Source organism: Galleria mellonella, unplaced genomic scaffold, assembly GCF_026898425.1.
Source record: "Galleria mellonella isolate WM207_F2 unplaced genomic scaffold, CSIRO_AGI_GalMel_v1 utg150, whole genome shotgun sequence".
Lineage (NCBI taxonomy): Eukaryota > Metazoa > Arthropoda > Insecta > Lepidoptera > Pyralidae > Galleria > Galleria mellonella.
The window spans coordinates 216763-235263 of NW_026442002.1; the positions used below are offsets into that span (position 1 = coordinate 216763).

General features: G+C 36.3%; 1 protein-coding gene across 16 annotated transcripts in view; it reads right to left on the bottom strand.

Annotated features, from left to right (window-relative positions):
* LOC113509856 (colorectal mutant cancer protein) overlaps positions 1–16933 on the bottom strand; it is a 40435-nt gene extending 23502 nt beyond the window's left edge. For 6 of the 16 annotated variants that reach the window (XM_052892156.1, XM_052892152.1, XM_052892153.1 and 3 more), the window contains exon 1: positions 9691–10065. Coding sequence is in view for 1 of the 16 variants with exons in the window: in XM_052892168.1 (XP_052748128.1) it covers positions 13863–13921; positions 15350–15398 (108 nt within the window). In the remaining 15 variants the exon portion in view is untranslated. Of the gene's footprint in view, positions 1–9623; positions 9643–9664; positions 10066–13862; positions 13922–15349; positions 15421–16631 lie in introns of those variants that run through there. The other 10 variants (XM_052892165.1, XM_052892161.1, XM_052892164.1 and 7 more) reach the window with 6 other exon arrangements.
* Positions 16934–18501: the final 1568 nt, after the last annotated feature.

Here is an 18501-nt window from a genome sequence, read left to right on the forward strand (position 1 = left end):
TTAAGGGGCATGAATCGAACGACAAGTCATTTATACGCCTGTCAAGTTACGCTACGCATTGCGCCTTTTGTATGTAAATATGTGTGTATATATATATATATATATATATATATATATATATATATATATAAAATATATAAAAAAATTAATGCCACTTTTTGTTGTAATTTTATAACTCAAGAACGTGCTCACCTATCCAAACCAAATGTTTACGTTTCGTTCGGACTATTTAGTAGATGGTTTATGTGAAGTTTGCACAAAATCCGTCGAGCGGTTCTTTATTTATCACATTTTTTTTTTACAAATGAATTCAATAAATGGCGGATCATTTTGCTAATGGGGATTTTTGTGTCAAATTCAAACTTTTTTTTTTCAAGATGGGGATTGTGCTGTCAAATTGAAACATTTTTCAGTGTTTACAGTACAAGCATGTTGTTATGTCATTCGTGCGGTCATTTCATTTCGGACGTGCTTCGATTAAAGCAAATTGTCAGCGATAATTATTGCTTTGTTTATATTTTTAAATATATTGTTGAGTGCATTCATACAAACGGTGAGTCTTGAATTCTTTATATATAGTAAAGGATGATTAGTGAGAAAGAAAAGGCAGGTCAGTTAGCCCATCGTGATGAATACACCTGGAACTTACCCCCTGGAATAAACCCCTCCCCCAAGGCAGTTAAAGACTGTTATGATGATGAAATAATGACGCTCTCTTTAGGGCAATGCAATAAGTTGAGTTATGTTACTATATAATTGTGTAATCTTCATTATTATGTTGTTTTGTTATATGTCACTAACCATCAGGTGAGCCGCATGCTCGTTTGCCCCCTGTGCTGAAAAAAAAAAAAAAAAAAAAAAAAAAAAAAAAAAAAAAAAAATTTAAAAAATGTAACATGTATAATTTATATTGTTTTTCTTAAAGAGAGATTGTATTTAATTAATGATATTATTTAAATGAAAAGTTTGTTTCATTTATTTATTTTACTTGTTTACACATGTAAATAAATAAAATAAAAATAAATAAATGTATGTGTTCTATGAATCAAACTATTTCTTTATACGCGTAGGTGGGTGCCTACTTCTTATATCAATGTGTATGTCCTTCTGTCCGCATGCTCCTTGGCAACAAGCTCATTATTATTTTGCACAAGCAACGCCGATGCGTCATACATGTTCTGTTTGCAAGCCTTTGTTGATTGCCTTTTGTAAAATGTATAGACACTATACTATGTATGTACGATATATATTTACAAAGCATATGTAATATGGACCGGAGGGGAGAGGGACTGTTAGTAATGGGGTCTGACTGCCCCATTGCTAGCAATATGCCCTATCAGGTCGACCTCCACGCGGTTCCCTCTGGAAACCATCGTGACTAAGTTATCGTTGAATTCGTTACGGTGCTAACTGACCTGCTTTTTCATTCCTACCTATTATCCCTAACTGGTGCCCCGCCAGCGTATACCGATAGCGCGGGTAGGGTTACCATACCATTATCATCCATTAAAAAAAACCCTTCAAACCGAAACACAGCCATGCAAACACAACTGCCTCACGGTAGAAACACGAATGCGACAGAGGTGCAACAAGCAAACGACTTGTACAAAGTCTCCCTCTGATGGTCTCTTTACCATTCCAAGTTCAAGACAAGACAAGAAAAGAGGAAAATCCAAAGATTCCAGCCCATAGAAATCGCCCAAAAATCAACAAGTCATGCCGCCATTTCCGTAATGGCCAATTCGTTGATTGCAAATCAACCCATCACAATGTAACCGGAGCCATTGAGAGCTGCGCTGACGCTATAGCTGAATGGTACAGCCCCCCCCCCTCCCGGCGCCGCCTCACCGTGCGTCACCCTGCCACCACCCCGGCGTGGCGCGGCAAGTTAATACAATTGCTACGTTTTGCGGCAAAACTCCCCATTGAGGTCAGGTGTCGGTATACGCTGCAGTGGCAGCGGGAGCGGGTGTTTTTTTTTTTTTGTAATGGATTATAATGGAATGGTAACCCCGCCTGCGTTAACGGTATACGCTGCCGGGGCACCAGCGAGGAGTGACAGGTGAGGATAAAAAAGCAGGTCGGTTAGCCCATCGTAATGAATACATATAGAATCTAGTGTGACCACCATTCAACATGTGCATGACCGCCATTCGACATGTGATTCCGCCATTACACACATGTGATTCCGCCATTGGACATGTGGTTCCGTCATTACACACATGCGATCCGTCATTATACACATGTGATTCCGCCATTGGACATGTGGTTCCGCCATTACACACATGTGATTCCGCCATTGGACATATGGTTCCGCCATTACATACATGTGATTCCACCATTACATACTGATGTTTCCGCTATTTTTTTTTCAATATATAATAATGGTAATGAGCACCAGTGAGAGTTGATAGAATGAAAAGGCAGGTCAGTTAGTCCATCGCGATGAATACACCTGGAATTCAGCACTATAGTTTCCAGGGGAACCACGTGGAAGCCGACCTGACAGGGTATATTGCTAGCAATGGGACTGGTAGTCCGCATCACTAACAATCCTTTCCTCCCGGCAGCGGGTGTTTAAGAAATATATTTTTATACAGAAGTTTTAGTTTGAAATCAGATGAATAGATGGCGTTATAACGCACATAAAACCGCCTACAATTTTTTTTTTTCACTTATACAATCATGAATTATGTACTTGTAATTGTAAACAAATAATTTAAAACAAATAATTTATGTATCTATCTATCGTTACTGTATTTAATACGTCATTCGATACACTTTCCCGCTGACACTGGCGTCGCGCCCCACTCCCTGCATAGCGGTCTATATTACCAGCGGGCGAGTGGGGTGGCACGGGGATGGCGGGGCGGGGCGGGGTGGTGACCTTGACCGTACCGTGCCAGCTGAGCTCGTCTTCGCAGATGTTAAACCCGTTTGGGCACACGGCGTTGTCTGTGCCAATCGATAGAACACTCGAGCGTTTTTAGTGTTACGTAACGTACTAACTTTTACCCGTGACTTCGTCTACGTGACCGGGATATGTTTATTGACCGGGAGAAGTAACCTATATCCTACTCCATTCCCATCGTACGTCCTTTCTTTATTTATTTATTTACTTAAACTTTAATGCACAGTAAAACTTTGTACATATGGCGGACTTAACACCGGACGGTGTTCTCTACCAGTCGACCATTGGGTGAACAGAGAAATACGCAGGCGGTGTATTATTGAAGAAATATATAGAAGGAATATAAATACCTAATATATTTATATATTACTAGCTTTGGCCCGCGTGGATCTTGGTTAACGCAATAAGCAATTTTTGGAAATAGTAATATTTTAATTTCGCCATAACTTCAAAACAAAACGTCCAATTTTAATCATTCAAAGACCAAATATTATCTACGTAAACTGCACTTAGTGATGAAGTAATTTATTTTGATAAGGACTAATAGCATGAGTAAAATAAATGCGTTTAAATGTAGTCCAAAAAAAATCAAGATTTTTAAATAAAAAAATGATTGTTGTGCCCCACTCGACATAGATAGGTATAGTGTGTCGCGGACTTTTTTGTAGATATTTATAAGATCTACAATTAATTAGAACATTTCATGCTTCTATCTTTTATAGTTTAGGCAGCGTACGCCAAATAAGTAACTTTTCTGGTTGATTTTTTACACCTTGTGTCCGAAAAACCCAAATATTTTACGGAACCCTATTTTTTTCCAAAATAAAATTTTGCCTATGTTACTCGTGGATAATGTAGCTTTCGAATGGTGAAAGATTTTTTAAAAACGGTCCAGTAGTTTTTGAGCCTATTCATTACAAACAAACAAACAAAGTTTTCCTCTTTAAAATATTAGTGTATATAAACATATAGACTAATATAAACATAGAAATAATATATAAAAATTTTACCCAAATTTAAATATTTATTATTCCAAAAAACACGTGGTACAACAAAAAAACACAAGTATATACCACCAATAGTTGCCACACTTGGCAAGCATGTTGGCAACCGTAGTTTAATTTTTAGTGATGTTTTAAAACGAACGCTGCTGTCAAACCTACTATTATTGTTTTTATTTTCATAATACATGACAAGGGTTTTTTTAATGGGTGAATTGTAACCCCGCCCACGCTATCGGTATACTCTGGCGGGGCACCAGTGAGGGATGAAAAATAGCCTAATTTTTTATACAACTTAGAATGGCAAACAAGTTGACGGCCCACCTGATGGAAAGTGGTAACCGTCGCCTATAGACATGAGCAATACCATGCACATAACAGAGTATACTGTTTCGCCCATGATACCCCCATGCGTTGCCATTCCTGAGGACTCAGGTGTTATTCATCTGTACCCTGTAAATTCACGCCATATCCCACCCTTCAAACCGAAACACAGCCATGCAAACACAGCTGCTTCACGGTTGAAACACGAATGGGACACAGGTACCCAAGCAATCGACTTTTGTTGTACAAAGTCTCCCTCTGGTAAAGGCGAAGAAGAAAGCAGGTCAGTTGGCCCATCGCGAAGAATTCAACAAGAATTAATAATGATGGTTTCCCTTTGGAGTTTGACCTTATATATATTGTGAATAGTGGGACTATGTCACCCCATTACCGACCCCATTACGGGAGGCTGGAAATTTTTTGTCGTCTCTCAACCTTTTGCTTGATAATGATAGATTTTATTTCAAATAACAAAAAAAAAAAAAAAACACCAACTTCAGTTGTATCAAAACCAACAATATATTTAAATTTAAAAACGCAACTTTTGAAAAATGATTTTTATGCCATTGCATTGTTTAGTAAAAAATGTTTAGCTTCATACGAAACATACAAATATTGGTAATCAAATAGATGTTTTATGATATAAAAATAAGACAAGGATCAGTATTTATCGAGCAAGAATGAATGGAGATGTCGGTAGGGGCCGCCCTAGACGGACGTGTGTCGACCGAGTAGGCGACGTGCTGAAGAAGGGCCAAATTAAAAGTACCCGTAACCGGCGAGAGTGTATGAAAAGATTGATGAATGTGGAGGAAGCGAAAGAGGTTTGTTTGAATCGAAGCATTTGGCGTTCCATTGTTTCTGCCTACCGTAATGGGAGACGGGCGTGACAGATATGTATGTATGTATGTATGTGAGGATCAGTATAAATAAAAATAATAATCGTACCCAAGTGTCGAGCGTTACCACTTTCCATCAGGTGGGCCGTCAGCTTGTTTGCCATTCTAAGTTGTATAAAAAAAAAGATTCCCAAATGCTTGCATGGATTTTAAAGTCTTTTCAAAGGTGCAAACAAAGCCGAGTGTATAACTAGTGTACAAATAGCTGTTAGTGTCCAATGTGGGTGGAACATGAAGTACCACAATATACCTTCGCGTACTTTCTCGACCTACATACGCCAGCAAGGTCAGTTTTTTAGGTAATTGAATTTTGAGTTACGCGCTAATGTAATAGTTTTCAGGTAGTTTTCTTTTAATGGATGATAATGGAATGGTAACCCCGCCTTTGCTATCGGTATACACCGGCGGAGCACCAGTGAGGGGTGATTAGGTGAGGATGAAGCAGGTCAGTTAGCCCACCGTGACGAATTTAACAATAAATCAATCGCGATGGTTTCCAGGGGGAACCACGAAGAGGTCGACCTGACAGGGTACATTGCTAGCAATGAGGCTGCTAATTCCCATTACAAACAACCCCTTCTCCTCCCCCCAATAGGACTGGTAATCCGCATTACTAACAATCCCTCCCTAGAAAGTATAAATGGAGCTGTTCCAGTACTAACAATCCCTTCCCGATTGTTAGTAATGGAGACTAAGAATTCTATTGCTAGCAATATACCCAACCAGGTCGACCTCCTCGCGGTTCCCCCTGGAAACTATCATGGTTAATTCCTGATGAATTCATCATGATGGGCTAACTGGCCTGTTTTCATTCTCATCTATCACCCTTCACTGGTGCTCCGCCAGCGTATCCCGTTAGCGCGGGCGGGGTTACCATACCATTTTCAGCCATCAAAAAAAAAAACCCTTCCCGTACAACGGTGAGACAGTGGTGTCCAGTACAGAGGGACAGCTGCCAAATGGACAATGTAATTAATTCGAAACATCTTAATTCCTTGATCATAGCTCAAACGTGGCTTCCAATTGAATCCGCCTTATCTGTGTCGGACGCCGGCGCCCGCGCCCGCGCGGCAGGAAGTCTTAACTGTAGCTTGTAAAACACTCCGGCATTTATTTCGGTCGATTTAGCCGAGTGTGTGGCAATAGTTGTGGGTTTTGGACTATTCATCACTTTTTAAACCTTACTAATCCTTTGTAAATGTGAAACTATGTCAAATTAAGTTATTTATTTGTATAAATACAGGTATTTAGTTAAATGATATCTAAACTAATATTATAAAGGGGAAAGATTTGTATTTTTGTGTGTATGTATGTTTGTAATGAATAAACTCAGAAACTAATTTGCCGATTTCAAAAATTCTCTCACCATTAGAAAGCTACATTCACCCTGAGTAACATAGCTTAAATTTATTGCTAGAAAACATTAGGGGTCCTTACTAAAACTTTAGTAACGTAACTCGAGGTGTAAAAAAATGCTATAAAATATCTTTGGTCGCGTGCGCTGCGGAAACTATTGGTGATAGAACAAAAGTATGTTCTACAATATTGAAGGAAATATCGATAACTACAAAAAACTCCGCGACACTATATGTCCAACTATTATCGTTATGTCACAATAATAACTTTTTTATCTTGTAAAAATGTATACCCGTGCGAAGCCGGGACGGGCCCCTAGTTATACATATAAAAGCTAGTCAAGTGCAAGTCTAGTTTGTACAAAAGTCGATTGCTTGGCCACCTCTGTCCCATTCATGTTTCTACCGTGAACCAGTTGTGTTTCCGTTTGAAGGGTGCGATATGGCGTGAATTTACAGGGTACAGAGGAATAACACCCGAGTCCTCAGGAATGGCAACGCATGGGGGGTATCATGGGCGAAACAGTATACTCTGTTATGTCCACGGTACTGCTCATGTGTATAGGCGACGGTTACCACTTTCCATCAGGTGGGCCGTCAGCTTGTTTGCCATTCTAGGTTGTATAAAAAAAAATTATAATAAATGTATTTAACCCGACTCTAGATATTTGTTAACCGCTTCTAATATCTTTGGCTTCTAACATCAATCAATCCATTGGAAGTTTCGACTTGTTACTAATTAAATTTGGAACTGTGATAATATCAATCAAATTTGGTTACCTTTTAATTTTTTTTTGATGGGTGAAAATGGTATGGTAACCCCGCCTGCGCTAACGAGATATGCTGGCGGAGCACCAGTGAAGGGTGATAGACGAGAATGGAAACAGGCCAGTTAGCCCATCATGATGAATTCATCAGGAATTAACCATGATAGTTTCCAGGGGGAACCGCGAGGAGGTCGACCTGGTTGGGTATATTGCTAGCAATGTGATTTTTAGTCTCCATTACTAACAATCCCTTTAAGGTAACGGGGGGGGGTTACCTTTTCATTAGGCATGGATAATATGGATACCGATTTTGGGGGGAAAGGGATTGTTAGCAATGGAGTTTGACAGCCCCATTGCTAGCAATATGCCCTATTAGGTCGACCTCCACGTGGTTCCCCCTGGAAACCATCGTGAACAATTCTTTTTGAATTTGTCACGATGGGCTAACTGACCTACTTCATCCTCACCTATCATCCTTCACTGGTGCCCCGCCGGTGTATACCGGTAGCGCGGGTGGGGTTACCATTACATTATCATCCATTAAAAAAAAAATATGGATACCGATCCAATATCTATATATTGGGTTTTTTTTTACAACACAGCGCAACCGAGCATGCGGCTCACCTGATGGTAAGTGACTACCGCCGCCCATGATCACCCACAACACCAACGGCATTGCAGGTGTGCTGCCGGCCTTTTAAAAAGGAATAAACTCTTTTCTTGAAGGTTATGTTGTTGTATCGGTTCGGAAATACCGCTGCTGGAAGTTGGAGGGTTCACCTGGACATTGATGGCGGGAAAAAGGTCATCACCCATTCCGATATTGCTCATATCTATCAGGTATCTATTTTCAAATATGTTAAGTATGTTATGCAATATTATTTCATCAGGCAATAGTATTTTATTATTCATTTTTGGACCAGTATAAAGATTTGCCAACTAAAATATATTTTTATTTTTTATTTATTAATTAAAAAGTAATTATAACATTATAACAACAAAAGCCAAATCAATGTTATAAACCTAGTGTGCTAACATACAAAGTCATAATAAATGTATTTAACCCGACTCGAGATATTTCTGAGCCGCTTCCAATATCTTTGGCAGTATATTGGAATTGTATTGCCTACCTCGCTTTGGAATCAAAATTTTTGTTTGTATAAATAAATTCCGTTATTGGCTGTATTCATAAGAGACTTAGCATGTAAGTTATTTTTAAGAGCTGTGGATTTTTGTAGAAAAAAAATAAAAAAAAAATATTGGATATCTTTATGGATATTGCTATATATTTCATTCAATATTTATTGAAGCAAACTATATATTTATAAGATGAATATTTATCCCTTCTTTGCACAATGGTGGAAATTTCCATCATAACATTGAACGCCCAAAAATTATATAAAAGAACAAGTTCACTTTAAGTTGATCGTGTCTGGATACCTTTTTAATGTCCATTGCAGAAAAAACTTAGCTGTAAAATTTTTTTTTTTAATTTTTACTTTTAATTTTGAACATTCATTATATCACCTTGATTTATTTCATCAATAAAAAGAAATCATGCAAAGAAGGGTTAATATTCTACTTTTCTTATATATATTTAGTGAACTTGTTAGCATATTTGTTATTTTATTGAATTTCTTTTCCATTTAAAATAAATAAAACAAAAAGATGCAATCAACAAATACATAAAAACTTTTATATCAAATCCCTATTTATTTATGTATATATGCTGTTATTTTGATAATTCAATTCAATTCAATAATTTATTGCTATTTCATGTCCTTAAAAAAATGTGCCAAGACTTTTTACTGTTTACCATAAATATGAAAGCAAACATTATAATATTGTTTTTATTTAATTATCTAAAATTCCCATTTTCCCCATGGAGGACAGATAACAAACTTATTTTATTAAAATTAATAAATTAATCCATCCTGCTAAATAATAGGTATAAGAAAATGCACAAGTTTGCAAGATTGGATGTTCGTAAATTCCATACTGACCAAATTTGAATCGGCCCTAAAAGCTGGATTCGAATGAAATTTAGTACATGGATAGGTTACATCCAAACTTAATACAATGAATACTTTATATACTGATCCACGCGGGCAAACACTTGGACTATAAGCTAGCAATAAATAAAATCAAAATAATTATGTATAAAAATCGATCCGACTAAAAATTTATAATTTTTTTTTTTTAATACCTAACAGTCTTGGTACTGATATCTTTTTACAAAAATAACAGCAACAATAATATAAATTTATTTTTTAAACGACAAAGTATCCACTGACTGATCAATTTAAAAAAATAACAGAATAAATTGTTTACTAAATATACCTAATAAAAAAAAAGTTACAACTGACATAAAGCTGTCTAGACGTCGCACTTGATCATGTTTTATTACCGTTAAAATATAAAAAAAAAAATTACCACATCTGCCAACATAAACAATAAGAATTGATCAATCCGTTCTCACCAACCAATCGAAAATTGAATTAAGATAATAAACTTCCAATTTGGAACACTAGAGGTGATGACGTCACACTGCACTACACACAAAGTAGGTCACCAATACCGTTGCATCGCTTCGTAATTTTCAAAGTTGCAAACGAAAACTGGCTAATTTATTCCACTTGTTTCACACTAAGACCAAATTAATAAATTGCACACTGCATTTACAACTCTAAATCTATTGATTTAAGTATTTTTAAACAGAATTAATATTTATTTATAGATGTATTTGGCGTTCTTGTATTTGTTTTGGTATTTGATAACGCGACAAGAAGTACTACCGATACGCGACGTATCGCGTCACGGAATGGCGCATTTTCGCTGGGTTGCTAGATCTAAAATTTGAATTTCCACTAAAAATAATTTACGTTGGGGTAATGTATAATAATATGGGATTTGAGGAAATTACAAATATCATATTAAGCACCCTTGCTGGATATACACAACAAAAAAATTTAAGCTCATATGTTCCTTTTATCTATTTATTGCCTGTCATGGAGTAATAAAATTGAAAATTGAATTTTGTAATGTTTTAAAAATTAATAACAAGTGCCTAGAAATATTATAATATGCACTTACCGATTTGAAATAAACGCTTAGAACATACTGAATGCTACAAACCTAAGCTTTCAATAGTTTTGGGTTTGCAGACAAAAATAAATAATTTATAACACATAATTCATTTGCTGTTTCAAACGCGACGGTACGGCTGCCAGGTAAATATAATGCCATAAAAGGTAAATTTTAAACGTTATTCTAAGTTTTGAGTTTGATTATTTAAAACACAAAACATAAACAAATAACTATTAAAATAAAAAAAAATAACAGTCACAACTTAACAGTGATTTAATAATAAAATATTCATGTTTTTTTAATAATTTTTCACGTTGTCGAACTTTAGTGTTTATTTTCTCGATAAATAAAAGTAAATTAAAATGTTTTTCTGAAAATTAAGAGATTGCACTAAATAATGTAAGTAAGGAATATATGGCAACACTGTAACATCGTGCGAACTGGATAGCGGAACCATGTTCTCGAATCTCACTCGAACTCATATTTTTTTCACTGTTTAAATATATGTAAGTATATTATGATGGTTTCATTTAATCTATATTTATTACTTATACAGATAAGAGACAAGTGGTAACTGAGGTTTAAGGTTCGATTCCATTCTAAAATCATACCTAATAGCAACCATTATTTCAATTATACCGAGCAACATTTGAGTCTTCTCTTGTTAATATATTAAAATTTACATTTTAAATGAGATAATATTATAAAGTAAGTAGTTCATACGCTTTTTATTTTTACCTAATGGTTAGCTGGTAGATAGTTGCGATATGGCAATTAAGCTCGCTGTTTATACAAAGTATCCCGTTAGCGCAGGCGGGGTTACCATACCATTTTTACCCATCAAAATAAACAGTCCTGTTACGCCCACAAGAGGGCGTTACCAGTCGCTTTGTGAACCGATTTCTCAATACAAATTTAGACGCGAGAAGTAAGTGACTTATTATATATCCATATAATCGTAGTACTAAACCTATAGGGCTGCCCACGCACGTGCAATGAAATATTAACCAACAAAATAAATATATAAAAATGTAGGTTGACAGTCCATTTATGTACGCAAGGTGAAGGGACCAGCCAACTACGTACTGATCGGAAGCACCGTATTCATTATGCATTAAAGTCGATATTCGCGTAAAACAAAACGAGCGGTTTAGAAGGAAATCGAATGGACTTACCGAGCATTGGCGATATGCAAGTACAGTACGGGGAAAACTTGAAATAAAATACCACTATGCCAAGCCGCCTGGCCAGTATATTAGAGGAAAGATTTTGTTATATATTTGTTTGTAATAGATAATCTCAAAAAATGGGGAGGAATGGGATTGTTAGTATTATATATATATACATACATACATACATACATATAAACATATAAACAAACATATACATAAACACATACTTAATATTTTTGTTTTTATATACAACTTAGAATGGCAAACAAGCTGACGGCCCACCTGATGGAAAGTGGTAACCGTCGCCTATAGACACGAGCAGTACCATGGACATAACAGAGTACACTTTTTCGCCCATGATACCACCCATGCGTTGCCATTCCTGAGGACTCAGGTGTTATTCCTCTGTACCCAGTAAATTCACACCATATCCCACCCTTCAAACCGAAACACAGCCATGCGAACACAACTGCTTCACGGTTGAAACACGAATGGGACAGAGGTACCCAAGCAATCGACTTTTGTACAAAGTCTCCCTCTGGTTTTTTAAATTCAATAGATGGATTGTTTCACATAAGTTTTAGCTATTCAAATTAACTGCAATGCTTTTCCTATAGAAATCTAGTTGTTCACTAGATACTACGAAACTTTTTTAAATTTAATCTTTTCACTATTATAAAGAGGATAGATTTGTATTTTTTGTATGTTTGTTTGTCTGTAATGGATAAACTTAAGAAGTACTCAACCTTTTTTTTTTATACAACAAAGGTGGTAAAGCATACAGCTCCATTACCAACAATCCCCTTCCCCCTTGTTGTATATTAGACCGACTTATGGATCGCAAAGGTAGTACGTTCGAATCTACTAGAAACCTTGTTTGAAAATTACTTTTTTGAATTTTTTAAAACCCAGGGTTACATTATTATGTTTTCGTAGGAATATTGTTTTTTTTTTTTTTTAATAATATATAGGTGTTTTTTTTAATTAGTGCGGTTTCAAATTTTTTCGATCGTTTCCCACGAAAGTTCAGGCTGCGCAGACTACAGCATGGTGTTCTTCAAAAAGGATATAATAAAGTTTTTCTTTTTGCGTTGGCACCGCGTACGTGACATTTCTAGTGCCGCAAACATCCATAGGTCGTTCACCATCAGACGAGCTGTATGCTTTACCACCTTTGTTGTATAAAAAAAAAAGGTTGAGTACTTCTTAAGTTTATCCATTACAGACAAACAAACATACAAAAAATACAAATCTATCCTCTTTATAATAGTGAAAAGATTAAATTTAAAAAAGTTTCGTAGTATCTAGTGAACAACTAGATTTCTATAGGAAAAGCATTGCAGTTAATTTGAATAGCTAAAACTTATGTGAAACAATCCATCTATTGAATTTAAAAAACCAGAGGGAGACTTTGTACAAAAGTCGATTGCTTGGGTACCTCTGTCGCATTCGTGTTTCAACCGTGAAGCAGTTGTGTTTGCATGGCTGTGTTTCGGTTTGAAGGGTAGGCAAATGGCAGTGAATTTACAGGGTACAAAGGAATAACACCTGAGTCCTCAGGAATGGCAACGCATGGGGGGTATCATGGGCGGAACAGTATACACTGTTATGTCCACGGTACTGCTCATGTGTATAGGCGACGGTTACCACTTTCCATCAGGTGGGCCGTCGGCTTGTTTGCCATTCTAAGTTGTATATAACAAACAAACATTTAAAAAACTATACCAACGTCAAATACCTCAAGAGATTGTTGTACCATATTATTGTTTGTTTGTTAATTAGCACGCTGTGTTAATTAACAAATAAACAAAGCCCTTTAAAATGCTTGTACACTAAGTATAAATAGGCGGTAATTTTATTATTAAATCTTACCAGTGTAACAATAACGGAAACTGCGCAGAGATGTTGCATCTCTGTGCATCTTCTACCGAATTTATCATGGGGAGTGCTCTGAGGAATTGTTCGGACTGATACCTGCTGCTGATTTTCACCACCGTACAACCCGCCACAAACTAAAGTTTCATCCCAACCATCTGTACCAGTGGCGGTCCTCCACCGTGCGTTTTTCAAGGCACTTTCTCCCACGCACAACCACTCTTTGGAATCAACTTCCAGCAGCAGTATTTCCGAACCGATACGACAACGTAACTATCAAGAAAAGAGCATATTCCTTTTTAAAAGGCCGACAGCATACCTGCAATGCCGCTGGTGTTGTGGGTGACCATGGGCGGCGGTAGTCACTTACCATCAGGTGAGCCGCATGCTCGTTTGCAACGTCGTAAAAAAAATTGCTAGGAGACCAAATAAAGATAAAATAAAAATAAAACATAAATACTAAATACTTACCTCGTCCACTTGGCTGAGCGAGGAGTGACTGCCCCAGTCCTCCCAAGTCTCCCTCTCACCTGTAGATAGATAGATAGATACTCTTTATTGTTTCCTCCAAAAGATTACAATAGTAAACTTATTATAAATATAAATAATTACAAGAAATAATCACAATGAGAAAACAATGGGCAACCTTATCGCTAAGAGCGATCTCTTGCAGCCAACCTTTGGATGGAGAGGAGTAATTATAAACAATTTGGTGGGAGGCACGATGAAAAATTTTGTTAGTTCTAAATATGGGAGATGTGATACATATAATAATATAAATATTATCCCTACTCATTATTATATTACACACACACATACACACACACATACATTAATCATCAATACAAATTTCTACTTATTTTATTATTTGCTAAATTTATAAGAGGACGTAACACATTGGATGAGAGGAAGGGATTGTTAGTAAACGGGGAAGTTAGTCCCCATTGCTATCAATATACCGTATCAGGTCGACCTCTACGCGGTTCCCCCTGGAGACTATCGTGACTAATTTATCGTTGAATTCGTCACGATGGACTAACCGACCTGCCTTTTCATCCTCACCTATCATCCCTCATTGGTCCCCCGCCAGTGTATACCGATAGCGCAGGCGGGGTTACCATGCCATTTTCATCCATTAAAAAAAACACATTGGGTGATATTTTATATTTTTTATACAACTTAGAATGGCAAACAAGCTGACGGCCCACCTGATGGAAAGTGGTAACCGTCGCCTATAGACATGAGCAGTACCATTGGCATTCACCATATGATATTCGAATGTACAAAACACGAAACACAAAGGCAAGTATTGATACAGAAATATAGTCTCAATAGACAGGAGATTGGTTTACTTTCAAATATACTCGCAGAGCCACATTTTTTTTACACTACTTAGAATGGCAAACTAGTTGACGGCATCCGGGTTGAAGGCGGCTCTCTGTATTTCTTTAATGGATGAATAACTACGCCCACGTTAAGGGATTGTTAGTAATGCAGACTATCAGTCCCATTGCTAGCAATATACCTCGTAAGGTCAACCTCATAACCTCCAGGAAAGGGGGGAAAGGGATTGTTAGTAATGGAGACGAAGAATCCCAATGCTAGCAATATACCCAACCAGGTCGACCTCCTCGCGGTTCCCCCTAGAAACTATCATGGTTAATTCCTGATGAATTCATCATGTTGGGCTAACTGGCCTGTTTTCATTCTCATCTATCACCCTTCACTGGTGCCCCGCCAGCGTATACCGTTAGCGCGGGCGGGGTTACCATACCCTTTGACTCATAACATACATATACAGGTATTTTAGAAATTTGCATTATAGAGAAACCGCACATAAAGGGGTCGCGTGAAGCAGGGTTTTACTGTATTAAAAATTCTTCAACAACTCCTGTAATATTGGTGCAGTAAAGTGTTAAATAACTAAACAAATAGTGATTATAATAATGTACACTAACAGTAGCTGGCCTCGCTGCTCGCCTCCATGCTCCGTCTCTGGGTCTGCATAGTGTTACATGTCTGCCATCATCTGGAAGAACAATATTTTGTTAATGAAGTCAATATATTGTTATTTATATATTTATATCTATTCGTTTATATATGTAATTTTAGTATGTATGTATATCAATAATTAGTAGTGCCGCATTCGTGTATTCTGACACTTCCCTATGGTTGACTGGGAGAGAATGCTTCTAGCATTTAGTCCGCCATGTACACACATAGTATCCTCATGCCTAATAATGTAAATCTGTACTGATATTATTTATTTTTTATTTGTTTATTTATTCATTAGTAGTAGTAGAATGTAGGAGAAAAGAGTTTGAAGCGTAACCAGTACGGTGAGAGGGGAAAGATAATTGGAGAGTATTATTGGAACGAAGGTTACGTTCCTGAGTTTAAAAAAAATACTGGAATTTTTTTTATACAACTTAGAATGGCAAACAAGCTGATGGCCCAAATACTCCTTAAGTAGTTAAGCCACTTGAGCTGAGACCGATATAAAGAATATTTTATTGATAAAGTTCTGTGCATCAAAGAAATAAATAAATAAATTCCCTTTCCCTTAACTTATGTAAAGTTAGATTCAATGATGATATTAAATTTTGTTGTACAATGACTGAGCCAGTGGCTTTTTTTTATGTAACTTAGAATGGTAAACAAGCTGACGACCCACCTGATGGAAAGTGGTAACCGTCGCCTATAGACATGAGCAGTACCGTGGACATAACAGAGTATACTGTTTCGCCCATGATACCCCCCCATGCGTTGCCATTCCTGAGCACTCAGGTGTTATTTCTCTGTACCCTGTAAATTCACTGCCATTTGTCTACCCTTCAAACCAAAACACAGCCACGAAAACACAATTGTAAAAACACGAATAGGACAGAGGTGCCCAAGCAAATGACTTTTGTACAAAATCTCCCTCTGGTAAAATTTCACTAAAATAAAATAAGTATAGGACAACACTCAAATAAACCCCATATTTTTTCTGTACTTTACGTTGCAGGCTTGCAACATTTTAAATAAAATAATATTGCATAAAATAAACAAACTAAAAAAGATTTTTGTTTCAATTGACTATATTATTATTGAATATTATTAATTTTGGGTCCGTTTAATTATTAAATGACTAAATTCAACAAAAAAGAATAATAAGGTTGTTTAATATTTATAAGAAGTACAGTTTATTTACTTGTACTTGAACTGATATTAAAAAAAAAAATTAAAAAGTATACTTACTTTAAAATATGTTACAATGAAATCTTGATATATGTACACATTAGAGGATATTTAAACATCACTAATTTTTAGTAATTACCGCAACAAAACACACAATTTATATACTTTTATTAGAATCAAATGTGAAAATGCGGTATCCTACGCCCACTTAAAAATATGTAAATATTTATTGATGTACAAGTCAATATTACATATAAATGGTTACACAGGTACAAAGAACACTTGGAGAGTCTATTTTAATTGATCATTTATAAATTTTTATTTATATTTGTGAGGAAATAAGAGAGTTCATTGTACTAAGTGTTTACAAAGTTACGACATTGTTTCACTTACATGTCGTTTCCACGATTTTGACATAGATGTCAAATTTTATAAAGTCTATGATACTACATCAAACAAATTTTTTATCAGTACGTAGAAATATTACCAAAAGAAGTATGTTACTGGAACACTGTTATGTCAAAATGTCAAATCGATGATCTCAAAAAATTTGTTTCCAATTTAGAAACTTTCCTCGAAAACTGGGAGATATTACATGTAATGGATTTTTGTGGATACAAAATTTTGTCATATTACGCCATTGAAGAGCTGTTTGAAATATATTCTTATATAATATGATGGTAAATACATTTTTTAATACATTAAATCAAAGAAATAGAAACGAATAAAGATGAAAAGAAGAGACTGTTATAATGGAAACGTTTCTTGGAAAATATATTGTTTTTTTTAATGGATAATCAATAAATAGTAATTCCGCCTGTGCTAACGGTATACACGGCCGATACACCAGTGAAGGATGATAGATGAGGATGTAACAAGTCAGTTGACCTATCGTGACGAATTCATCAAAAACTGTTCACGATGGTTTCTAGAGGGAACCACGTGGAGGTCGACCTGATAGGGTACATTGCTAGCAATGAGGCTGTGGGGGGAAGAGATTGTTAGTAATGCGGATTACCAGCCCCATTACTAGCAATATACATTGTCGGGTCGACCTCCACGTGATCCCCCTGGAAACCATCGTGCTGAATTCCAGGTGTATTCATCACGACGGGCTAAGTGACTTGCTTTTTCATTTTCACTTATCATCCCTCACTGGTGCCCCGCCGGTGTATATCGTTAGCGCAGGCGGGGTTACCATTACATTATCATACATTAAAAAAAAAAGGTGTATATCACCGGACCTCGTCAAAATTCCCCCAGTGTTCACCCGTACTTCAGTGTGTTGCTAGCAACAAAATGTATTTTTAAAAAATATATATTTATTTTCAATTTGTGACGCCATCTGTTGTCGTAATATAGAATTATTGTTGTAACAGTGTCCGTTCTCTAGTCAGTCGCTCTGTTTATAAATAATTTCCTACTAATAAATATGTGCAAATTTGTTTTTATACGACTTAGAGTGGCAATCAAGCTGACGGCCCACCTGATGGAAAATGGTAACCGCCGCCTATAGACATGAGCAGTACCATGGACATAACAGAGTATACTGTTCGCCCATGATACCCCCCATGCGTTTGTCTCATTTCATAGCGGGTTAGTGTATAAAAAATGTTATACGGTCGTATAACCCTACCAAATTCAGATACAACCTGCTCGCATACTTTCTACATAAACTGTGTCCAATATATAATCTAGTAATGTAACATTTGTCATTGACAAATAATTGACATATCAAACATTTTCTATACACTAGCCCGCTATGAATTGACAAGAATAGCAACTGATGGTGTACCTTTCGTCCTCTTTTTACTAATTATATTTGCATAAGAAGAAAGAAGGCAACCGTATGATTTACAGTTTTTATTTGATCATTCCTTCTATGTAATTCCTTGTTCTTAGGGTAACAACGATAAATAAAAAACAAAGA